Source organism: Acomys minous (genome assembly GCF_964271855.1).
Source record: "Acomys minous genome assembly, chromosome: 17".
Taxonomy (NCBI): Eukaryota; Metazoa; Chordata; class Mammalia; order Rodentia; family Muridae; genus Acomys; species Acomys minous.
The window spans coordinates 19612764-19639035 of record NC_140500.1 but is presented as its reverse complement, the minus strand read 5'-3'; the positions used below and the strand labels follow the sequence as shown (position 1 = coordinate 19639035).

General features: G+C 43.1%; 2 protein-coding genes across 4 annotated transcripts in view; both read left to right on the top strand.

Moving 5' to 3' along the window:
- FERRY3 (FERRY endosomal RAB5 effector complex subunit 3) overlaps nucleotides 1-8732 on the top strand; it is a 35541-nt gene extending 26809 nt beyond the window's left edge. For all 3 annotated transcript variants that reach the window (XM_084765585.1, XM_084765587.1, XM_084765586.1), the window contains exons 12-14: nucleotides 6637-6694; nucleotides 7574-7641; nucleotides 8400-8732. In XM_084765585.1, coding sequence (XP_084621711.1) covers nucleotides 6637-6694; nucleotides 7574-7641; nucleotides 8400-8492 — 219 coding nt within the window. In that variant the 3' untranslated portion in view covers nucleotides 8493-8732. The remainder of the gene's footprint in view (nucleotides 1-6636; nucleotides 6695-7573; nucleotides 7642-8399) is intronic.
- Nucleotides 8733-18926: 10194 nt separating this feature from the next.
- Nucleotides 18927-25871, top strand: LOC311588117 (small ribosomal subunit protein eS10-like). The gene has a single exon (XM_084765597.1). The coding sequence runs from the start codon at nucleotides 21583-21585 to the stop codon at nucleotides 22051-22053; it is 471 nt and encodes a 156-aa protein (XP_084621723.1). The 5' UTR covers nucleotides 18927-21582; the 3' UTR covers nucleotides 22054-25871.
- The last annotated feature ends 401 nt before the right edge of the window (nucleotides 25872-26272 follow it).

The window sequence follows — 26272 nt, the reverse complement described above, 5'->3', positions numbered from 1 at the left end:
GACATTCCTGCAGCTGGATTCCTGGTTAACCAGCTTATAAAAATGGTTATACGTAGGTGGGAAACAACCTCAAAAACACTGTTTCCAAAAGTCACTCAGTTCAGATTGACTTGCAGACATCTGATCCGACAGTGTTCCCTCTCCCATGGCATTACAAAAGCTGCCCTTCAAATTGCGAGAGCCAGCTGCAGGACATTAAGTTTGCTTCGGAAGTGTCCAATTTAATTCACAAAAGTAGATTGAGCCACAGGCCTCCCATTTGCTGTATTTAAACAGCCTCAAGGTCAAGAAGTTTATTTGACAAACTCAGATGGCACAGCCCGAGGTATAGAGGTGTGTGTCCTAGGCTTACAGCCCAGGGTATAGAGGCTTTGTGCAGGGATCCCAAAATGTTTTCAGATGGTGTTTTTCATCCAGGATTTCTGGACGTGCTTGCCACACGTTAAGGTGTCAGAGTAATGGTGAGGTCTGAAGTGTTCCTTGAGAACCATGACAGGCAGGGTAACTGTGGAATTGTTTGCACCTTGAAAAGAAAGAAGATATGAAAAGCAAAACCAGCCTCGGGTGGGGCTGGGGGCCTATGGCTTTTATCTGTCTGAACATCCTTGCAACTCGTGCCCAAATCATACCCAGAACAGAAGGTTTCCTGTACCCTGGAAGCTGCTTATGTAATCCCAGCTACTTAAACCCTTTTCTGTACAAGAGTATCTGTGACGTTCACTTAAAAGTGAGGACTGAGGGCTGGGGAGATGGCTCTTTGGATAGAGGTGCCTGCTGCCAAGCCTAAAAACTTGAGTCTGACCTCCAGGAGCCACCCTGCACAGAAAGAACTGATTGTTTATCAGCGCATGTGCGGGGCAGTGCCTTGGCTCTGGCTCCTGTCGTTCCATATTGTCTGAGAGGCCCGTCCTTGTCTTCCTGCTGTGCTCGTGGATTCTGCTTTCTCATTCCTGTATATAACATGGTATGGCTTGATGACAATTATTTAACCATTCTACTGTTTAAGTACGTTTGGGTGGTTTCTAGATTTTCTTTGTTAAAGTTAAACATCCATTCAAGGTCAAGAAGTTTATTCTACAAACCCAGATGGCAGAGCCAAGGATATAGAAGTGTGAGTTGTGCAGGTTCTTGAATCTCTGGTTATTACTAAATAATGCTGCTGTGAACAGTGTTTTGGACGATTCTATTATAAATAAACTTAGAGATGGACTATTGAGTATTGGGTATGTTTATAAGTAGCTTTGACAGATCCGGCCAAATCATTTTCCAAAGTAGTTGTAATAGCCTTGTTTTTTAATGTTAAGAAATAAGAAACAAACTCAAGATCTTTAGTCCCAGGACTCAGGAAGCAAAGGCAGTTGGATGGTTGAATGATTATTAATATTTAATATTGATGTATATAATTATTGAGGCAGCAGTTAATTTTTAACCTGCTAGTATATAAATAAAAGGCACAGAAACCTGTTAGATTTTTAATAAGCCTCAATGCACTGCAGCTGGGCAGATATCAACCCTCTAAGATATCTTCTCTACTTCGCAACCAAAATCCCCATAAGATATTTGCGCGTGTTTTCCATTTGGGCTGCTTCTCTCCGTCATGCCAATCCTCAGAGCAAGCTCCTCCTGGCCACGCTAGTTCACGTTAACCTATGGCAACCTGCTTTTCTCTTCCTCCTCTCTCTCCTCCTCGTGGTCTCTCTGCGACCCCCAAAGCCCAAGAACCTTGGCTCTGCCTATCTCTCCTCTACCCAGCTCAGGTGTGGGCAACTTTCATTGCCAATCAGGGATAATTTGGGATGCACGGTTTACACCATGTTATTTTGGATATGTGAGAATTTGCTCATAGGACAGTGAAGATCTAGGGGTCAAATGATTAACATTTGAATACTCAGTAGCCACAGATCAACCCCAACACTGGATCTTTATGAGTTCAAGGCCAGCCAGGCCTACATAGTGAGATCTTGCCCCCTGGCCCTCCCCCAAAAAACCAAAGCAATGTTTTCACCCTCTGTGATGGCTATAAAACTTAGTTATAAAAATGTTTCAAATTTCTTAAAGGCACATGCATGAAAAGTAAAGAATAATCTTGTAATCCTTCCCACTGGTGCATGAACACGGAAAATCTTGTATCTTACTTTGGAGACATAAAGTAGAAACCTAGCATGACATATTGAGACTTAGGCTTGGTTCCACACACCTGTAATTATAACCTTCAATAGGCTGACACAGGAGGATTGCCAAAAGTTTGAGACCAGCCTGGACTATGTAGCAAGATACTGTCTCAAAAAATCAAAAAATAAACAAACAAAATCTCCAGTAGTTCAACTTTAACCCTCATCCAAAGATGCAAGTGTCCGTGTATGGTCATAACTTTTAGGTAGAAGATATTTTTTGCATTAAAATCTAAATTGAGAAATAATTTTAGTTTTAGATCTTTAGTATCTATTCTGAGTACAATGTCTATTTTTGATATATAGTATAGTAGCATGGCCCAGTTTTCTGACTTGGTTCCAAATTTCAAAGTGTATCATTTGATCCATTTGGTTTTTGGTGTAGTCACTAAGACTTGTTGCCAAGACTTAGTCACTTTGCCGATCTGATACTGCTGCTTGTCCTGCTAGGCCTGTCCCACCTACAGTATGGTCTAAATTGTGTTCCTGGGAGTGAGCTTCTTGTGTAACTACTGCACATGCCATGATCACAAGCAGTGAGCATGTCTCTCTCTCTCTCTCTTTCTCTCTCTCTCTCTCTCTCTCTCTCTCTCTCTCTCTCTCTCTCTCTCATACACACACACACACACACACACACACAGAGAGAGAGAGAGAGAGAGAGAGAGAGAGAGAGAGAGAGAGAGAGATGTTGTGTATGTGAGCGTTTGCCTGCATGTGTATATGCGCACCATGTGCATGCTTGTCACCTGAGGTCAAAAGCAGGTGTCAGACACCTGGAACTGGAGCTGCAGATGGCCGTGAGCTGGAACTTGAACCTGTGTCCACTACAAGAACAGCAAGTGTCTTAAGTGCTGAGTCATCTGTCCATTGCCCTTAGATATTAGTTTTTGTTTTTTGTTTTTGTTTTATTTTGTTTTGTTTTTTGAGACAGGGATTCTCTGTATTTTTTACTGTCCTGGACTTGCTTTGTAGACCAGGCTGGCCTTGTACTCACAGAGATCTGCCTGCCTCTGCCTCCCGAGTGCTGGGGTTACAAGAGTGCACCACTGCACCCAGCTTAGGTACTAGTTTTAATCAGAAAAAATAAATGACAGAATAAAGCTGGCAAACATCAACCTTATTTATGAGATGGAATTGCTATATAGATAAATGAAAGATTTGGGGGAAATGAGTAACTGCCTAGCATTTCTTTTCAGACTCGTTTTGCTAAACAACAATGGGTTAAAATAAGTTGTGTATGACAGTGTGGATCATTTGCACATTAGACTGTGTTGTAGACTGGCTCACACTTTATATCCATGCTGGGATCATGGGTTGGTATTTGTTATGTCTTCTCAGTAGCATTGATGAAACTTAATTTGCAGCATTCTGAAGAGTGTGAAGTTCTTAATTTGTCTCACAGATATTTGCTTTGGGCCATATATTAATCGCTCATAAAAAGCAGCAAGGAAACATGGCATTAGTGGATAAAATGTGATGCTCTTTGGATGAGAAGAGCAGTGAGAAGCTGTGAATGCGTTCCCATATACTCCCACTCAGCCCACTAGGCCCTCTCCGCTCAGCTGCTCTGCAGTCCTCCATGGTTACCAGCGCTACCGATGATGCAGGCGGTTAACACGTGCTTTATGTTGGCGTTGTTCAGAGCTCTTTCCTCACAACTCACAATTAATTGTTTTCTGACCTTTACCGGGTGTTAATAAGTTCTTCTGTAGATTATAAAGCAAATTACTCTCAGGTGATACTGTTACATACACATATGTAGATATGTAAAGCAAGTGCTTTGTTAAAAATCATGTAATAATAATTCATTCTTCTGCAAAAAACTCAGTTATGACTTTGATTCATGCATGTGATTTTTAGTAACTTTATCATAAGTAAAAATGTGCACTTAAGGAAATGAGACATTGAGTAAGAACCCACAAAAGAACTGAGCTTAAGGACAGACCCACAGAGACTCAGGACACAGGGACCATGAGACCAAAGTGACAGACAGCTGAGTTCCAGAAACAACCTTCTCTTCTAAATTGTTGTAGCTATTTTCCATTAAAATGTGTTTTATGTTGTATAGCAACATAAACAGGTTTATCACTGGTTTTCAGTTAAATCCATATTTTAAACTCAGACTTAAGTGTAACAAAATAAATGTGAGGATATATAATCGACATAAACAAAGGTCTGGTAATTTTTAAAGTATAAAATATTCTGAATGCTAAAAGTTTAAGAAACACTATAATGGCCGGGCGTGGTGGCGCACGCCTTTAATCCCATCGCTCGGGAGGCAGAGGCAGGCAGATCGCTGTGAGTTTGAGGCCAGCCTGGTCTACAAAGTGAGTCCAGGACACTATAATAAAATAATAAATATCTTTTATAGTTACAAAAGGATAACAGAATGAGAAGATACTTCTGGTGATGGTGCAAAGAAATAGACTTTAAAGTGGTATGCTCACTAACATGCCGTGTAAAGTAGAAACCGTGTGGGCATAGTCTGGTATGTCCATGAGTGTTCTGGCCAAAGACTAAAAGTTAAAATGAAGACAATGAGTTGGTCCAACAGGTGTCTGCAGAGAGCTACTTGTTTATTGCCATACTTTAGTGATAATCTGTTATATGGTAAATTAAGCATTTTATTTCCCTTGCAGTAGTTATTGTGCAGTTCAGTTGAATTTCCCGTGCTAACAGTGAATGCTTAGTGAAGTTCTTGTATCACGAGTTGACTAAGATTTCACAGATACGTTTGATTTTTTTTTTAAGTCCTCTTTGCTAGGCTCATTAAATCAACTTGCATCCCATAAGTATAGTCTATTGAGCATGGTTGAGCAAATTTTCTTGCTGTGTGCTGGAGCATCTTCTGGGTATATTCCAAGGAGTGGAATAGCTGGGTCTTGAGGAAGCCCTATTCCCATTTTTCTGAGATAGCACCAGATAGATTTCCAAAGTGGTTGTACTAGTTTGCATTCCCACGAGCAATGAAGGAGTGTTCCTCTCTCCCCACATCCTCGCCAGCATGTGGTGTCACTTGAATTTTTTATCTTAGCCATTCTGATGGGTGTAAGCTGGAATCTCAGCGTTGTTTTGATTTGCATTTCCCTGATGATTAAGGAGGTTGAGCATTTCTTTAAGTGTTTCTCAGCCATTTGATATTCCTCTGTTGAGAATTCTCTGTTTAGTTCCAAGCCCCATTTCTCAATTGGGTTATTTGTTTTGGTGGTGTTTAATTTCTTGAGTTCTTTATATATTTTGGATATTAGACCTTTGTCAGATGTAGGGTTGGTGAAGATCTTTTCCCAGTTTGTAGGCTGTCGCTTTGTTCTCTTGACAGGGTCTCCTGCCTTACAGAAGCTTCTCAGCCTCATGAGGTCCCATTTATTAATTGTTGACAATAATGTCTGGGCTGTTGGTGTTCTGTTCAGGAAGTTGTCTCCTGTGCCAATATGTTCCAGGCTCTTCCCCACTTTTTCTTCTAAGTGACTTAGTGTCTCTGGTTTTATGTTGAGGTCTTTAATCCACTTGGATTTGAGTTTTGTACAAGGTGACAAATATGGGTCCAGTTGCATTTTTTTACACATAGACATCCAGTTAGACCAGCACCATTTGTTAAAGATGCTATCCCTTTTCCATCGAATGGATTTGGCTTCTTTGTCGAAAATCAAGTGACCATATGTGTGTGGATTCATATCTGGGTCTTCGATTCGATTCCACTGATCAACCAGCCTGTTGCTGTGCCAGTACCATGCTGTTTTAATTACTATTGCTTTATAGTACAGTTTGAGATCAGGTATGGAGACCCCTCCGGAGTATCTTTTATTGTACAAGATTGTTTTAGCTATTCTGGGTTTTTTGTTTTTCCATATGAAGTTCAGAATTGAACTTTCAATGTCTTTAAAAAATTGTGTAGGTATTTTGATAGGGATTGCATTGAATCTGTAGATTGCCTTTGGTAGGATGGCCATTTTTATTATGTTAATTCTCCCGATCCATGAGCAAGGAAGATCCTTCCATCTTCTCATGTCATCTTCAATCTCTTTCTTTAGAGTTTTGAAATTTTTTTCAAACAAGTCCTTCACTTGCTTAGTTAGAGTAACTCCTAAGTACTTTATATTGCTTGTGGCTAATGTGAAGGGTGTAGTTTTCCTAATTTCTTCCTCTGCAAGCTTGTCATCTGTGTATAGGAAGGCTACAGACTTTTTTGAGTTAATTTTGTATCCAACCAATTTGCTGAAGGTGTTTATCAGCTGTAGGAGTTCTCTGGTGGAATTTTGATATTGGCTGGAAGAGTTGTATGTCTAAAAACCAAGGGAATCCAGCTGGGATGATTAGCCTGGATTTTTCCAAAATATGTACACACAACATTGCAGGTAAAGATCTGACATTATAAAAAACGTTTGTGATGATATGGGTTTTGTTTTTGTTTTTATATGTAATTATGTTGAAAACATTTATATATATGTTTTGTTTTTGTTTTTAGGAAATGACTATCCCCTGGTGCTTAAGAAGAGCAGAACTTGTATTTAAGTGTGTCAAAGGTGAGCATAGGCTCTGCTTAGCAGCTACTGTGTAAATCTCATCCCAGTTATTGAAAGAAGAGCAAAGGAAAGAGAGAAGTTGCTTCTGTTCCTGTTGCTTCAGTCAAATATTTCATAATAGACTTTATCATTTTATCTCTTACCAATTACAAATAAACATACCTCTAGTTGTCTTGAAACATAAGTTACTGCAAATGGTGCTGAAACAAAGTGCCTGACAAAATCAACTTAAGGAAGAAAGGCTTCTTTTGGCTCAGACTGAGGTTACAGTCTGTCACAGTAGGGAAGACTTGGCAGCGGGAACGGAGTCTAGCCACACTGCATCTTCAGGCAAGAAACTGAGCAGTGAATGCTGGTTCTCAGGTAGCTCTCTTCTATGTATGCAGTCTAGAACTCCAGCCCATGGTACGATGCCACCCACACTGAGAGCAGGTCATCCCACCCAGTGAGCCCCACAGGCATGCAGAGAGTCTCCAGGGTGGTTCTAGAGCTTATCAGATTGATGGTTCATGTAAACCACCACAGAGGCATGCTCCTTACACACTGCAGATCCTGGCTGCTCTTGATTGTCTTTTAGTTTCTTTAAAAAAAAAAATAGAGCCATGTGCTGAACTAATTTTTCATCATCTGGTTTATCCGCATTCTATGAAGGTCATGTAGGCCTTTGAGAGTGTTGACAAGACTGTTAAACCTCTCTGACACAGAGAATGGGAGTGTGGATCTTTATCTGCCCCAGAGGCTTAGCCTTTCCTGTGGACATGTGGCTACCTAAGAGGTCAAGACATGAGGCCCATAATTAAGTTCCCTGTCATCTTAGTAAGGGAGTTGTGGGACCCAAGGCCAGAGCTCACATCACAACAGCCTGTTGTTCTGTTTCAGGTTTCATGATGGAGATGGCTTCGTGGGATGGAGGAATTTCTAGGACAGTGCAGTTTCTGGTACCACAGGTGTGTTATCTGAGCAGACCCCAGCCCAGCCCATGGCTGTGTTGTCTCAGTAGATCCCACGTCCTCAAAGGCACAGCCGAGTGTGTCATGCTAAACTCTTCTATATAACAGAGTATAGTTCCCTGACTTTAAGGGGAGAAATATATTTGGATGCCATCCAGGCACTTGGTGTACTGTCAAGCACGTGAGCACCCATTGCTCTGCAGATCTTTAACCTCCAAGCTGAACGTGACTGATTCATCTTCCCTTCTGCTATAAAGACTGTAGAGGGACACAGGAAGAACAGAAGCAGATGGTGCAGTCTTCCATTTTTTAAGACAGTCTCACCGTGTAGACCAGACTGGCCTCAAGAGATTTGCCTGCCCCTGCCCAGTGCTGCCCTGCCCAGTGCTGCCCCTGCCCAGTGCTGCCCCTGCCTTGTGCTTTGATTGGGGCATGTGCTGCTACTCTCAATGATTTTGAATTCTATTGAGAACTTAGCAAAACTAGCGAAGTTTATTTCTACTCACACTGCTGTCAACTAGGGGTTTCTCTAGTAATCAGAATCGTTACGTGATAGAATGTAAGTTCCCAGAGGGTTGGAACCAGAAAAGCAGCCTAATCTATAGTTATGAAATTGAATCAATCATGAAAGATAATTTTTACATATTATGTTCCCTATCTAGAACAAGATCTAGGTTTCAAAAGACTTTGAAAAACTGAAAATGTCAATGATGATCTAACAAGTGCAAACCTTTTCCCCTTTTTCCCTCTTACAGAGTATTTCTGAAGAAATGTTTTATCAGCTGAGTAACATGCTCCCCCAGATCTTCCGGGTCTCCTCAACACTCACACTGACCTCCAAGCACTAAAGCCTCACACACTGGTGCACTGACAGAAGAGGGTTTCCCAACTCTCCAGAAGAGACGACTGTGCTGGGAGCCTGTCAAGCAAAAGGTGCCCAGTGGGACTCACACCCCAAGCCACCTGTTAAATGATGTGTACATTATCACACGTTCCAGAACTCTCTGTACTGCACAACCCAGAGAACAGCTCCCATCCAGAGCGTTTACTCGATCCCTTCATGAAATAACACCTCCTTTTTCTTCTTATGTCTCCTGTCAGTGGATGGTAATGTTAAAACAGAGTGTTCATAGAACACAGCCACTTACATTTCATTACATCTCCATGGAGACTGCCGACGTTTCCCAGGCACAAGTCCTATATGAGCTACAAGCATAATTAGGCAGACAAGTAAAATCTTCCTTCTACTTTGTCAAGTCAGAATGTGAGTGTACATTGTAAGTGTAAGTTTCTTGTGACAGTGTTTTGTAGCAATACAAGCACACCAGACAAATGTGCTGGGGGTCTTAGATTCTCTTGTTTCCAACTCTGGCTTTTAACCTACTCTTTCTAAGGTTGTATAAGTTAAAGGCAGAGAAGGCTTTGAATTCCTTACTGCTGTCTCACCTCCCCTCTGTGACCTTGCCCATGACTATTAATAACATTTCATGGGCTGGGAAAAGAGTGTTCTTTTCTGCCGGCCTGATGTAACTTAGTCTAAACCCGCACCTGGCATCACTATAGACCTTAGCAGCACTGACAACCAGGATCGTTTTCATTTCTCCGTTCCCCTACCTTCTCTGTTTCACCATTCCTCTCCACCCGTTTTGATGGCAGAAGCTACATTCAAATTTCTCTCTCTGGTGTTTATCCTCCTTTTTCAAAATTGGCTTTGGGGTGCTCATTCCTCAGAGGCTGCTGGTCATGTATCCAGTATGTAAGATATTTGCTAACAGTAGTGACTACATTTTCTAAAAAGGTGTTTACAATATCACACAGATATCAACACACAGACATCTAAACACAGGCATCCACACAAAGGCATCTAAAACCAGGAATCAACACACAGGCGTCTACACACGACATCCACACACAGGAATCAACACACAGACGTCCACACACAGGAATCAACACACAGACGTCCACACACAGGAATCAACACACAGACGTCCACACACAGGAATCAACACACAGACGTCCACACACAGGAATCAACACACAGACATCTACACACAGACATCCACACACAGACATCCACACACAGACATCCACACACAGACGTCCACACACAGACATCCACACACAGACGTCCACACACAGACGTCCACACACAGACATCCACACACAGGCATCCACACACAGGCATCCACACACAGACATCCACACACAGACATCCACACACAGACGTCCACACACAGACGTCCACACACAGACGTCCACACACAGACGTCCACACACAGACATCCACACACAGGCATCCACACACAGGCATCCACACACAGACATCCACACACAGACATCCACACACAGACATCCACACACAGACATCCACACACAGACATCCACACACAGACATCCACACACAGACATCCACACACAGGCATCCACACACAGGCATCCACACACAGGCATCCACACATAGGCATCCACACACAGACATCCACACACAGGCATCCACACACAGACATCCACACACAGACATCCACACACAGACATCCACACACAGGCATCTACACACAGACATCCACACACAGGCATCCACACACAGACATCCACACACAGGCATCCACACACAGACATCCACACACAGGCATCCACACACAGGCATCCACACACAGGCATCCACACACAGGCATCCACACACAGGCATCCACACACAGGCATCCACACACAGACATCTACACACAGACATCCACACACAGACATCCACACACAGGCATCCACACACAGGCATCCACACACAGACATCTACACACAGACATCCACACACAGACATCCACACACAGACATCCACACACAGACATCCACACACAGGCATCTACACACAGACATCCACACACAGGCATCCACACACAGACATCCACACACAGACATCCACACACAGACATCCACACACAGACATCCACACACAGGCATCTACACACAGACGTCCACACACAGACATCCACACACAGACGTCCACACACAGGCATCTACACACAGACATCCACACACAGGAATCAACACATAGACATTTACACACAGACATCCACACACAGGAATCAGCACACAGACATCTACACACAGACATCCACACACAGACATCTACACACAGGAATCAACACACAGGAATCAACACACAGGAATCTACACACAGGAATCTACACACAGGCATCTACACACAGACATCTACACAAAGAGATCCATAAAAGCAGACGCTTCTTCTTTCTAGGTATTATGACTCTTTAAACTGGTCAGTAAGATAGAATGTGGAGTCTTTGGTGTCATGATAAAGTGATATTTCTTGATTTCATGAAAACAAAAACAGTGTTCTCCTAGTATGCCAGAATGTCAGAACTATGGCAGATGCTCTGTTGGTAGATAGAATGCTTTCCATGGAGGAATGTCTCTTGGTTTTCTATTCAAGGAAGAGATGGAAGACGTAGTCCACACTGTGACCACTAGACATTAATTTTTCCAGGATCTTTGCCAAGGGGCTTGGTACCACATATGGAGATTCCCCATTTCCTTGGAAAAACTGGTTGTTCAAGCACCATTGTTCTCATTGTAATTGATTCTGATGCAGGGCAGACAGACAGAAACCAGAGATGGACAGATCAGGATCAAAGACTAGTTCTGTTATTAAACTGACAGTTCTAGCTGGGGTGTAGACTAATGGGATCAAGAAAAGGCATTCGGAGCCTGGGGTGTAGCTCTGTGGTAGGAGGCTTTTCTAGCATGTGTGAATCCCAGCCAGGAGTGGGAGCATTCAAAAAGGCCTTAAGGTCTTTTCTACAGGTGTTGCACGACTGAAAACATTTAAGGGTATGCTGGCAGCTTGAAGGTGGAACATCCATCTGTCAGGATGCTGGAGGTGTTGCATCCAAAGAAATTTGGTGAATGCTACTGACCGGTTTTCTTTATCACCTCAAGGCTGTCTTACTAAGACACCTATAAACTGGGACTTCCACTTAATGGCAATATAGAGTGCAGCTTGACCTGTGGATTGAGTATCAGGTTTTCAGTTTGTGCTGTTACATAGTTGCCAACATATGTTGGCAATAAGATTGGGGGAAACCGTTCCTACAGTGTTATATATCAGTGATGAAAACACACACAAAATACATCACAACTGCAACTTAGACACAAATCCATGGAGTTAAATGGTGAGGATTTTAATCATGCTGTGATCAGGGGAGCCTGGAATTTTGTATTTGAGTCATGAACCAAGCCTTCTAATAGGCTTCTTTGAGGGGAGCACTTCATGAAAGATGTGTTATCTTCTGTCACTGTGACAGAGTATATGAGACAACCAGCTTAGTAAGCCATGGTCACTTGGCTCTAGTGCTTTGGCTCTGTGGTAGCACAGAACATTAAGGTGGGGGTGTGTGGTCACAGATGCCTGTTCACACCATGGCAGATACAGAGCAAAGGAAGGAAAAAACGGGGCGAGTATTCTCAAAAGGTGCCCCAGCAGCCCTAACTTCTTCGACTAGGCCACAGCTCTTAAATTTTCTTCCACCCAGTTGTACCGCATTCCAGATTCAAATCATCTGCAGTTCTGATAACAGAAAGGATATCAAACATTCTGGGTGGAATTGCAGACAGTGCACTGTGTTGAGAAAGTGACGTCAAGTCTTGTGTGGCGGTGGTGTGCTTAACACAGCACGGGTAAGGAATGTCCCGTGAACATAGTTTTCTGTTTGTATAAACAGTTGAATGTTCCTAAGATAGATGGCTGAGGTCCTCAAGGCCTTCAGACTGCTTTGGAACTGAGGCCAGAATGCCGAGCCCCAGGCCTCCATTCCTCATCGCTCCTCCCTGCCCTCCCCACCTGTTCCCAAGTGGAGCAAAGGAGGCTATAACCTTTCCATTGATCTACAAGTGTGGCGCCAGCTGGGGCTCAGCAGGACACTGGGACCAAAATGGAAGAAACACATGGAAAAGGAATTTCAGCAGAAGACTCTTGTTGGCCCAGGAGTTTGCAGTTCTGTTGTTGACACAGCACGAGCCATCAATTATGTCACTTCAGCTGCATCCACTTCTCACAGGCAGGAATCTCGTCAGCACAGGAACACTCTTGTCTCCGGGGTCCTGAGAGAGAAGACAGCGGGGACACTGGCTTTTCTGTGGCTTCTCTCCTGTTCCATTGTACTTCCTTGCCCCAAAGTAACCACAGCAAGGTAAAAATCATTATCATGAGTGTGAAACATGGATTGTAGGATTGTTTTACACTTGTCTTCAAAAAAAAAAAAAACCCATTGTCTTCAGAACCATTTAAATAAATGGTTTTCTGTCTCTTAACCACTCAGCAACCTTCCTGCTAGGGTCCCCACAGAGCTCTGAAATGTGGAGGCTTAGCACACAGCTGAAATTGCTTAAGCAGTCTGTGAGACTGAAGTTCTGATTGCTGGCTGACATGGTATTATCATAAGGCTGTCTTTGTGTCATTGTCACACGTACTATTATAAAATAGGTTTGTCATTATAGAATTCAAGGAAATTTTGCTCAATCAGAAACTAACATGTCGGTGGCACCCTAAAGCATAGCTAATACACAGAACCCCAAATGGGCATCACAGCTGCAGACAGAAGGGGTTGGGGAACAGATGAGTGTCTTCTCTTTTGGGGTTCCCTCCAGATCCAGTATGTGCTTGTGGCATCATTCTCGAAGACACACAGCTCAGGTTAGTACCACACACTTGGGGTTGCTCTAGATGTGCTTTTCCTGTTTTCCCATAGGAAAGCACTTCCTGGTGCATCAGTCTCAGAGCTGACTGAACCTCGTGCCACATACAGTCCGTTCTCACTAATCACAGAGCCCACATTTGTGAACCTACCTACTCACTTCAGTGTTGGGGACCTGCGAGAGTCTCTAATGGCAGAGACTGGGGAGTGGCTCAATGGGTGGAGGCTCAGGCCGGCCAGGCTCGAGCACCTGAGTTGGAAGCTGGGTGTGGCCTTAACCCAGGGAGAGTAGAGACGAGGATTTCTGAGACTTGCTGGCTATTACGCTAGATCCAAGTTCACTGAGAGACCGTGTCTCAATGGAATATGGCAGAGAATGACAAATCATTGTACCCACTGCAGGGAAACCTCTCGAATGGACAGGTGCATACGGTATGGACACAACATATGGGAAGAGAGAGACAGAGATAACAAAGGTAATAGTTTTATCAAAGCAAGATTATAAACTCTGCTGGCTAGGTTTTGGTGATGGTGGTATTTTGGTTTTTTGGATTTTGTCTGTTAGGGTTTTTTGTCAAGTTGACACAGGCCAGGGTCATCTGAGAAGACTGAGCTTCCGTTGAGAAATTGCCTCCATCTGATTGGGCTGTGGGGCATTTTCTAGATCAGTCATTGATGTGGGAGGACTCAGCCCACTGTGGGTGACGACACCCCTGAGCGTGTGGTACTGGGTTATGTAGGAAATCTAGCTGAACAAGGCACAGAGAACAAGTCAGTAAGCAGTGTTCCTTCATGGCTTCTGCTTCAGTTTCTGCCTCCAGGTTCCTGTCTCTACTTCCCTTAATGATAGATTGTAGCCAAGTTGCTTTTGGTCTTGATGTTTCATGACAGCAATAGAAAAGTAATTAATACACGTGAGGTAAAATCCCAGTGGAGTGAAATACACGACCTTTGGCAGCACTTTCAGTCACTTGTGAACATTCACAGAGGAGCAAACAAATTAGGTTGCTCAATATACACACTCCTAGTCCTTATGGGCCGAGTGACACTTTGCTACCTTGTTTCAGTTCATAATATAAAGAAAAGCTTCTTTTGTGGTCTGTTTAGTGCTGTGGTTTTTGCATTTTTGTGCTTTCCATTAGTTTGCTATTTTAAGTGGCCCAAAAGCACAGTGCTAAAGTGCTGTCCAGTGTTCCTAAGCATAAGAAAGTTGTTACCTGCCCTATGAAGACCATATGTCAAATATGCTTTACAAGGCATGGCATAGAATGCTGGCCAAGAGTTCAATGTTAATGAATCAACAGTACATAATAAATAAAGTGAATTTAAACAGATACACCAATGAAGGTGTGTGCGATGGAAATGTGGCCAGATGCTCGCAGGAACATAATTTGGTATTTCTGTAAGAAGTAGTGGTGGGCATTCACTAATGCAGTGCTTGCAGCAACCGTGGAAGGTGAGGGTGATTTCTATGAATAATGAAACTCTCAGAGGCAAGGGACACATAAAAGCCATCTGTGGACCTTTATTGTCTTAGCCAAGGTTCTCTGTCAAGAGAGCTTGACTACGGCAAATCTTATAAAAAGAAAGCATTTAATTGAAGCTTGCTTACTGTTTCAAAGGTTTAATCCGTTCTCAGCATGGGGGCATGCAGGCAGACATGGTGCTGAGGAGCTGAGTGTCCTCTACCCGATCCACAGGCAGCAGGAAGAGAAAGCCACTGAGCCTGGCTTGAGCTTTTGAACCCTCAACTCCCAGTGGCACACTTCCCCTAACAGAGCCGTACCTTCTAATCCTTTCAAATACTGCTGCTTCTTAAACATTCAACCCACCACATTTATCATACAGAAACGGACACTTAGGACTCATCACTGACGTAGCCAACGGCTCCTCTCAGGAGATGTTTAGGTATCCGGCAGGAATGGTGTTGTCATAGATGAGACACGGGAAGAAGATGTATTGATTGGTATCTCTCTGTCTTTCTCTCATCCTTTCTAGAGTTCTCTCGTTTTCCCTTTATAATGAATCCTCTTTTCCTGTTAGCTCATCACATTCAAAAGTCTCTAATCCAAGCAACAGTATAGCGTCAGAAATCAGGAACGTTGCCTGAAGAGCTCCCAAACCTAGTTCAAAGGCTGGGTCCAATTTTTGCACCGTGGCTTGTTGCATTAGGCCTATTACCTACCCTTCCTAAGCATGCATTTTCATTGGTGAGCTGGATGGAAATTAATAATAGTATCCACCTCATTGAGTAGTTGGAAGGATCAAATATGAGCAAAGTACCTGGCATATAGTCATTCTATAAATGTTTGCTATTATCCTTCCTTCCTGCCTGCCTGCCTCCTCTTTCCTATCTGCCTTCCTGTCTGACCTTTCTCCTTTCCTTCCTTCCTCTCACTAGATAGGAGGGCTACTAAGTCGCTGAAAACACTATGTCCTCAAGGAGTTGGTGAAAGAACACATGGTAATTCAAAGTACCAGCCAACATATGACCAAGATAGACAACCAGTGCAGAGTAAAACACAAGAGTGCTGTGGGAGTCAAAATAGAAACATTAGCAACACATGGCCCAAAAGAGATGTCAAATCCATTGAGAGCAGTGGGCTTAGCCCTGCCTTTCTCTGGCACCGAGTGGGCATCCTCTGAAAGCCCTTGTTATTCTCAGTGGGTCAAGCCCAAATCCTCTTGGCAGGCACACAGAGCACCACCTGTGTCAGTAATGGAAAGTTTCAGATACAAAGGGTCGGTCAGGTTAGAATGTCAGGAGGAAGTCACAGGGTAGGTGACTAACTTTGTATTTGAGTGGAGCAGGAAGGACTGGCATAGTTCTGTCAGGTGAATCTAAATTTTAGACATAACAATAGGATGAAGTAGTTAGGGGGTTTAAAGTCTCTCCACGTAACTGCTATAATGAAGCTGTCCTGACACACAGCCCTGGCTGTCTCTTGCAGTTCTCTTGTTGGTGAGCTGATTGGATGTTTCCTGCCTTGCAGATGAGCAGCTGAAACAGGAAAATTAAGTGCTAGGGAGGAAGAGACAGGGTATCCTGGGGTGAGAGCAGGAACCTAGTCCTAGACTGCTTTTTGTGTGGTGGCAAGCTGATCAGAGACTGGGTAACTGCTCTTGGTTCTTTCCAAGAGTCATCTGGATCATCTTGATGAATGCAGCATTTTCTTTTTCTTTTTAAAATTATTTTATTTTATTTATGTTTGTGTTTTGCCCCCATGTCTGTCTGCCTGTGTGAGGGTTGTCAGATCCTTTGGAACTGGAGTTATAGACAGTTGTGAGCTGCCATGTTGGATGCTTGGATTTGAACCCAGGTCCTTTGGAAGAGCAGCCAGTGCTCTTAACCACTGAGCCACCTCTCCAGCCCCTAGTGTAGCATTTTCTGGTAGAATTTACTTTATTATAAAATGCTTCCAAAATGTAGAAAAGTTCATCGGAGTTGTCAGCCTACCTACCTACCCATGTCCACGCTTCTACTGTTAAACCATACCGTTAAACCGCGCCCCTCTGTTAAACCATAATGCTATGCTGTGTTTGTGTAAAGGTCCCCTTTATGCTGTATGTTCATTCGTTTCATTGGTTGGCTGCTAAGGGTCTCGCTGTGTAGCCAAGGCTTGCCTAGAACTCATAATCCTCCTGCCTGGACGTCACAAGTGGTAGAATTGCAGATGTGCACCACCACTGCACTTGACAATGACCCTTTTAAAGCACACAAAGTAGCATAGATCCAGGCTGGCCCTCTTCCCTTCTTCTTGTATCAGATATTGATAAGCATTTATGATTTATGGTTCCGTGGGTCACATTAGTAGTTTTTCTAGGCTTCTCCTTGGCTTATTTATGAGTCTAGTCAGCCACAGATTCTGTGGACAACTGATGACCTTGGCTTGGCATTTGGGGTTGGCTAGTGGGGATATACGGCTGACTTTCTGACGTACCCAGCTTTCCTGCACTAAGTCTCAGCCTTCAGTTTAATCATGTAGTGGAAGTTGGGACGAAAAAGAGAGAACTGACACACGATTGCTTGTTACCACATTCTGTTGATTAAAGCATGTTTTAAGAGGTGGACTAGCAGGCTCCGTATCTGGATAATCACATGACAAAAACGAAACAAACAAAACAAACAAACAAACAAAAAAGCCAAGAACATAAGATGAAGAGAGGAGCCAGGAGTAGTTTTACGTCATTGGGTTATAGCCTCTCTCCTCAGAACTGTCTCGATTTTGTCACTCTTCATATTCATGGGTGTGCTGTAGCAGTGGAGCGCTATCACATGTCGCTGTGAGAAGGGCAGTTGAGAGCTCCGTTGTCTTCACATTACCCTGTTTGCTTTATTAAGTCCCAATGTATAATTAGGTTTAGCAGCTTTATTAATCTCGGTTGCAGCTATTTTGGATGAGGAGGGTACTGGTGAGGAATCCCAGGGCCTCACACATGCTAGGCAGGCAAGCAGTCTATCACTGAGGTTTATCCTCAGCCTGAGGTGTTATTTTTGAGTACTCTGAATTACAGGCCTATGGCCCAACTGACGTCTTCATTTATTCTATTCTTTGGCCATGAGGACCATGAGGTTGTGTCTACTTTTGTGCCACTTTGCCCTGTGCTACAACAGCTGTGTTATACGTATGTTAGAGTCTCTCCAGGGCCTATAAGGAGGTTTTCTGGATTGTAGAGTATCGGCATCTTCAAATCTGGTATATATGTTCTAAATTAAACTCAAGGGATGGCACCAAATCACTCTCCCATTTCATAAATCTTTGTGTGAAGTAAGTAGGAGTTTTGAGTTTTATTATTCTGAGGATATAAAACCGTATTCCCTGATAGTCAGCTTTGCATTTCTCTGGGTCCTGGTGAGCCGAGCAGCACAAAGCATGCTTATTGGGCACTTAGAAATCTTTACTTCTGAGGATTGATGAGTGAGTCTTTGGTACTTATTTTTTCTTGGAGGGTGTTGTTCTAATTGCCTTTATCGCCACTTTTCTGTACCTGGAAGGTTAAGTTTTTGTAATCATCCTTGCAAACCCCTCTTCATAAGTTATGTGTTGTTTTTTCAGTTTATGCTAGGTTTTGTTTTACACAGAGGTTTTACATTTTAGTGGGATATATTTTACCATTCCCTTACAGTCTAAATTCTTAGTTAAGATATTTTTTATTATACCCAGGATGATAGACATGTTCTCATGTGTTTCCCTAATGACGTTTAACATCTTTTTTTTTTTTTTTTTTACTGTACAGCTCTTTAAAACATCTGGTATTCCCCATTACATATTTTGAGTTATGTATCTTATTATATTTGGGTCCAGGAAGAGGATTTAGACAAGCTACTGTGGCTAAGTGTTGTCTAGAACTGATGGACTTCTGTCTTTAGGTTCAGAAAATGGTAGAAACCCAAAAAGAAAATAAAACCTAAATCTACAAGTAGATCCTTTATGATAAAACTTGAAGAAATATCTCTAAAAAGTTGTATTAAATCAAATAAAGTATGGTGATTCCTGAGTAATAGGTTGAAAAGTAATGACATCTTCTCAAATAGACACCAGAAAACAATCAGTTTTCAGACAGCCAACAGCTTACATTTTACCTAGCTAGGCAGCCATTCTGTTTCTCCCCGTCAACTCTGTTTAGGGCTACCTATGACCTTGGACAACTTATGTTATTTCTTTGAATCTCAGTTGACCAAGTCTACAAGGTATGACTACTATCTTTTCCTGTCCTCTGTTTCATAGAACCACAGAAGGATAAAACATATATGCAAATGCTTTGCAAAGATGAAGTTACAAAATAATGGATTTAATTCTTCCGAGCAGAGATATTTTAACCTGAGGATCTCCATATCTTTGTGGGGATAGGGCAAACATGTGTGGGTAGAAGAAAGAATAGCATTATGCATTAAATAAATATTCATTGAGTGTCTGTTGGGTACTATGTAAAAAAATTACATAAGGATGACTAAGGTAGGTAGTAGAAACATGGACATATTTTACCTCTATCTAGTAGAAGAGACATAGTAAATTAATAAATGCTTACATATATAGTTATAGTTATGACCTATTACATGAGAAAATAACAGAAGTAATGTAATTGATATGAAGATATGAGGATATGAGGAAATGGCATTTAATCTAAGACCTAAAATATTTCTAGTGACTATCCAATGAATAGAAGATGCTTTCTTATACCAAGGAAAAAAAAGTGAGACAAGGAGCAAAGAAAAGCAAGAAATCAGCAGCCACAAGATAGACACAACTGACTAGGGAAAGACCCCTGGCATCTGTCTAGAAGAATAAAAAGGGAGATTCAAGCAAAGTAGCAGGAAATCTCAGGAAGGAGCCACTGGGTGACATCCCTTACACTGTTTATGAATCTTTTGCTTGTCCCAGGGCTGCACCAACATGAGTCTTCCTAAACACCCTGCCAAAGGTGTTCAGACCTGAGCCAATGGGATAGGCCACCACCAGACTCCAGGCTCTACTGAATGGCACATACGTGACATACATTCAAGTGACACTGAAATCATTGAAACTTCCAGCACTGAAACCAGAAATGCATGGCCAGAAACAAACTTGGTTGCCTTGGAGATAAGGCCCCATTCCCCAGTGGACTGAATCAAAGCCTGTAGTCTTATAAAGCTCTAGTCTGGTCATCTTTAACAAACTGTATTTGGGAAACTAGATATCTACATGTAGAAGAATGAAACCCAAGCATTCTCTCTCACCCTTTATACAAATCAATCCTAAGTAGATCCAAAGACATGAAACGTTAGAGGTGAAATTCTGAAGTTTCTAATAGAGAGCGGGAAGTGCACCTCAGGATATAGGCTTGTGTAAGGACTTCCTAGACAGGAATCTGGTTGCCCAGGAAATAAGACCAACAGTCACCAAGAGGAACTTTGCGACATTAAAAAGCATCTGTAACTGCAAAGGAAACTGTTAATTGTCACAAGAGCCAGCCTACAGAATAGGAGCAAAATTTTTGCCAGGTGTACCTCTGACAGAGGAGTAATGTCTTCAATACACAAACAACTCAAAGAACTAAACACTAAGAAAGCAGACAACCCAATGAAACAGCATGCTACAGACCCATACAGTAAGTTCTCAGAAGAAAAGATACAAATGGATAAGAAATATTTCTAAAATGTTCATCATCCTCAGCCACCGGGGAAATATAAATTAAAATAACTTTGAGATCTTATCTCAGTCAGAATTGTTAAGGTTTTAAAAATATATATTTTATTAATTATAATTTATTCACATCCCGATTGTTATCCCCTCGCTCTTCCCATTCCCATCCTCTCTCCTTCTGCCTGTTCCTCTCCCCTAGATCTCTGATGGGGGGAGCTCCTACCCCAGCTGTCTGGATAGCTTGCATCCCCTTCCTCTGTGTGCCCCCTAGGCTTTGTTGCCAAGGGGCAGTCACCAGAGTGCATGTCAGAGGTTCAGCAGCAGTCCTCCCCCCCACGTGGAGAATCAGCAGTCCAACGGTTACATCTGAACAGGGGGTCTAGGTTCTGTGCATGCATTGTCCTTGGCTGGTGTATCAGCTTGTGCAGGCCTCTGTGTCCAGATCCGCAGGCCTTGATGTCTCCTGTGGAGCTCCTGCTCTCTCCTGGACCTTCCATTTCCCCTACTCTTTCTTACAACTCTCAGCGCTTGCCCAAAGTCTGTCCTGATCCCCCGCTGGGTGGAGTCTTTCAGAGGACATCTATGTTGGGCTAATATCCACTTGTAAGTGAGTATATATCGTGTGTGTCTTTCTGGGTCTGGATTACTTCACTTAGGAGGATCGTTTCTAGTTCCATCCATTTGCCTGCAAATTTCAAGATTTCCCTGTTTTCAATAGCTGAATAGTATTCCATTATGTAAATGTACCACAGTTTCTTTATCCATTCTTCAGTTGAGGGACATCTAGGTTGTTTCCAGATTCTGGCTACTATAAATAAAGCTGCTATGAACATAGTTGAGTAAATGTCCCTGTTCAATGGTGGAACATCTTTTGGGTATATGCCCAGGAGTGGTATAGCTGGGTCCTGAGGTAGCACTATTCCCAATTTTCTGAGAAAGCACCAGATTGATTTCCAAAGTGGTTGTAGAAGTTTACACTCCCACCAGCAATGGAGGAGTGTTCCCCTTTTTCCACATCCTCGCTAGCATGTGCTATCACTTGAGTTTTTTTTTCTTATGCACAGAATGGTTAAGATTAAGAACACAAAAGATGAGCCGCCATGATGTAGATGACTAAGAAGAATCAGATTGCCATCTATGAACTCCTTTTTAAGGAAGAAGTGATGCTTGCCAAGAAAGATGTTCATATACCCAAACACCCTGAACTGGCAGACAAGAATATGCCCAACCTTCACATTATGAAGGCCAAATCTCAAGGCTGGAGATTTGCCTGGAGACATTTCTATTGGTACCTTACAAATGAGGGACTCCAGTATCTTCAAGATTACCTCCACCTACCTCTGGAGATCTTGCCCACCACCCGGTGCCGTAGCCATCCTGAGACTGGCAGGCCTTGGCTGAAAGGTCCAGAGGGTGAGCATCCTGCAGGATTCACAAGAGGGGAGGCAGACAGAGACACCTACAGAAGCAATGCTATGCCCCCTGGTGCTGACAAGAAAGCCAAGGCTGGGACTGGCTCAGCGACAGAATTTCAGTTTAGAGGTGGCTTTGGTCGTGGACATAGTCAGCCACTTCAGTGAACTTGGAGAATGTGTTGTGTCGAGTAAACTTTAAAGAAAAAAAAAAAAGAAAACAAAACAAAAGACAAGTGCTGGTGAGGTTGGGAAAGGAACAGGAAACAGAGTGTTTCCTGAGAGCATACACAGACTGTGTTCCAGAACTGGCCAAGGTTATGCCTCATGCTGGGAGTGCAAAGCGGTGCAGCCACTGTGGAAATCACTGAGGCTTATTTTTAAAGCTAGTGTAAGAGATTGCCGGAAGTGGCATCAAACAGGAACTGCTCAAGAAAAGATGTGCCTTCAGGTTCTTAGTTTAGTTCTTAACTAGTGATTGAGGTGGGAGGGTCCAGCCAATTGTGGGTGGTCTCATGCCTGGGATCATGGTCCTGGGTTCTCTAGCAGTCTGAGCAAGCCATGGGGAGCAAGCCAGTAAGCAGCACCGTTCTGTGGCCTCTGCATCTGCTCCTGCTCCAGGTTCCTGCCCTGTGTGCGTTCCTCTTGCCCTCACTGCTTTTGATGGGAACTGTTATATGGAACTGTGAGCAAAGCAAGCCCTTTCCTTCCAAAATTTCATCACAGCCACAGGAACCTTAACAAGTTGGTACTAGGATAGAAGGGTATTGCTGTGGCAGACCTGACCTTGTTGTTTTGGGGATGATTGTGGAAGGATTTGGGGGATTTTATTCAAGAAAAGCCACTGAATGTTCAGTGCTCGGTGAGCTGCTCTGTAGGAGCTTGGAAGATCAGAATGTTGAGGGCGATGCAGAAGATGGAGGCCCGCCTTGTGAAATTTAAAGACGATCGGGGCTGTTTGTTATTTTGAATTAAGAGTCTGTGGTTCTGGTTAGCTGGAGCTGAAGCATCAGCTGTGACTGACGAGATATTAGAATTACTAAAGTGAAACCTTTGCTTTGCTGTGACACTTGATTGGCTGGTTGGAGCTGAGAAATTAGTTGTGATTAAGAAGAGACCAGCAGTTGGACATAGTGGTGTACACCTTTAATCCCAGCACTTGGGAGGCAGAGGTAGGCGGGTCTTAATGAGTTCGAGGCCAGCCTGGTCTACAAACTGAATCCAGGATAGCCAGAGCTACTACACAGAAAAACTCTATCTTGAAAAAACAGAGGAGGAAGAGGAGGTGGGAGTAAGGAGGAGGAGGAGGAGGAGAAAGTGGAGGAGGAAGAGGAGAGACCAGTACCATTGAGATGGAATCTGAGAAGTGTTTCCTGAGAGCACACAGAGACTCTGTTGCTGACAGCTGAACTTGGTAGTGTAAGAGTCCCACAGGTGGTTCTGGTTTTGAAGGCATGAAAGGGTCATGGAGAACAACTGAGAGTTGGCGCTGTAACAGGTTAGGAGAGGCACTGGTGAAGGTGCAGCCTCAGTGGCAGTTGAAAGCCCAGGACTGAAGGGACTGTGCAAAGAAGTTGAGGTTTGGTACCATGAAAAGAGCCTATGAGAAGCTGTTGGTGAGAGTGCAGCCCAATTCAGCAGAAGACCCAAGCATTTGGGAGATGCTGGGACCATGGATGACCACCAACATGAGAAGCAGCGATGGAGTAGAGGCAGCCGGAGCCCAGAAGACAGGCTGTGTGTGCTGCAGAGGGCAGATCTGGGTGGGAGACACAAGCCCCTTGGAGGAGCCCAGATTATGAGAAAAATCCCAGACAGTGAACATTGAGTTATTTGTATGTACTTTTGGAGTTTGATTTTGCTTTGATCTGAATGTGACTGTGCCATGGTTCTTCCCTCTTGAAGTAGGAAATTATTGGATTTATTTTTTATTTTACAGGGACCCACAGTTAAGAGACTTTGAGTTTTAAAAGTTATTTATATTTTTAATGTCAGAGCTTGGGTATGAATGAGAAAGGAAATGTTGTGGCTTAACAGTGTGATGTGTTCATGATCAAGTTGCCAAGGGGTCCATTTGCCAAATAGTTTTACGTCAGCTTGACACAAGCTAAGGTTATCTGAGGGTCAGGAACCCCAACAAAGAAAATGCCTTCATAATATCAGGTTGTAGGCAAGCCTGGAAGGCAGTTTCTTAAGTAATGATTAATATGGGAGGGCCCAGCCCTTTGTTGGGGGTACCATGCCTGGACTCATGGTCCTGGGTTCTCTGAGAAAGCAAGCAAGGCATGGGGAGCAAGCTAATAGGCAGCACTCCTCCATGGCCTTTGCATCAGCTCCTGCCTCTGGGTTTCTGCCCTGTGTTAGTTGCTTCCCTTGTTGCTCCTGGTGGTGAACTGTATATATGGAATTGTGAACAAAATAAACCATTTCTTCCCAAAATTGCTTTGGTCATGGTGTTCCATCACAGCAATAGTAACCCTAACTGACATGGCATATATTAATTATGTTTCTCCTTTGTGTGACAGAATATCTGACAATAACAGCTTAAGGGAGGAAGGGCTTATTTTGGCTCTACCATTCATCATGAAGAAGGCGTAGTTGTGTAACCTGAGGCCACGGGTCATATCATATCCAAAGGGAGATGAATGCTAGCACCTCACTTACTTTCTCTTCTTTTATATTCAGTTTGGAGTCTCAGCTCACAGGATGGACAGTGCAACCCTAATTCAGAAGGGGTCTTCCCATTCTTAAACTTGCCTTGAAATACCCTCCCAGATGTGCCTAAGGCACGTCTCCTAGGTTATTCTAAATACCATCAAACTGATAGGATCAACCAACACAAAGTGCTTGCTTGCTTGAATGAACAAGAAGGAAATACATGAGAGAGAGAGAAAGAGAGAGAGAGAGAGACAGAGACAGAGACAGAGACACAGAGAGAGAGAGAGAGAGGTGGAGTGTAATCCTGTAGCAAAGAGGAACTCAGGTGGAAACAATGTTAGGAAAGGGTTTCAGACTATAAAGGCAGAAAGTAGATAGGCAGAGGCAGGCAGATCTCTGTGAGTTCGAGGCCAGCCTGGTCTACAAAGCAAGTCCAGGACGGCCAGGGCTACACAGAGAAATGCTGTCTGGAAACAAAAACAAAAACAAAACAACAGAAAGCAAGGGGAAATGGTAAAAAATGAAAACTTTTAAAAAATTATTTTAATGATGAAATTACAAGTATTTATAATGTACAATGTGATGTTTTAATATATGCAAACCCTGTAGAAGCCAAACCAAGTTGACTAATATGCAATTAATTTGCCTTCTTTTGTGATGAGAATATTTTAAAACTACTCTTGGCACTTTCTAGTCTTTCGGTGCCTGACTTTACTGCCCAGCTATGCCAGCTGAGTGCTCTGCCACTGAGCGGCACCCCAAATTGTCAATGCCCCTTTGTTAACAGCAGCCATCACACTGTACAGTGGGTAGAAACTTACTCCTCTCGTCTAGCTTAAAATTTACATCCTTTCTTTGACATCTTCTTAATCCTCCACTGTTCTCCAGCCCATGGTAACCGCCGTTCTATTCTGTGCATCTATGAGTTTAACACGTTTTAGATCCTAAATGTAAATGGAACGATGTGATGTTTGTCTTTCCTCCCTGTTTTATTTAACTTGGTATAACATCCTCTAGATGGTGTAAAAAAAATCCTTCCATAGTGATTTGAATGCAAATGTCCCCCCCAAATAAGTCTGTGTATTTGAACAGGTGGTCCCTGTTTGAGGAAGATTAGGAGGTGTGGCCTTATTAGAGGAAATGTGTCACTGGAGGTGGTCAAAATTTAAAGACTTGTGCCTTTTCCAGCTGTCCCTGTTGCTTTATGCACACAGTTCAAGATGTGACCACAGCTAAACGCTCCAGCTGGGGTGCCCATCTGGCTCCTCATCTCCCCGCTGGGATGGATGGTGGTGGGGTCTTACTCTTCTGGAGCCCTAAACCCAAACACTTCCTTCTGTAATTTGCCTTGCCCGTAGTATTTTACCACAGCAATAAAAAAGTAACTCAGACACTTTCTCTTTTAAGCTGTTGATTATCCCACTCTGTGTGTGTGTGTGTGTGTGTGTGTGTGTGTGTGTGTGTGTGTGTGTGTGTGTGTGTACTATTTACTCTAGTTTATCTCTTGATGAATACTTTGGGAGATTTTATTGCATTGGCTATTATGAATAGTGTTGCAATAGGCGTGGTCTCTCCTGGACACACTGTTTCATCTCCTTTGATATCTGCCCAGAAGTAGAATTGGTGACCCTTGCAGCAGGTCTTGTTTGCAGTTCTTTGGGGACTCACACTGCCTTCCATATGGTGGTACTAATTTACATTCCTTGATGCGGCCAGTAAAGCATTATTT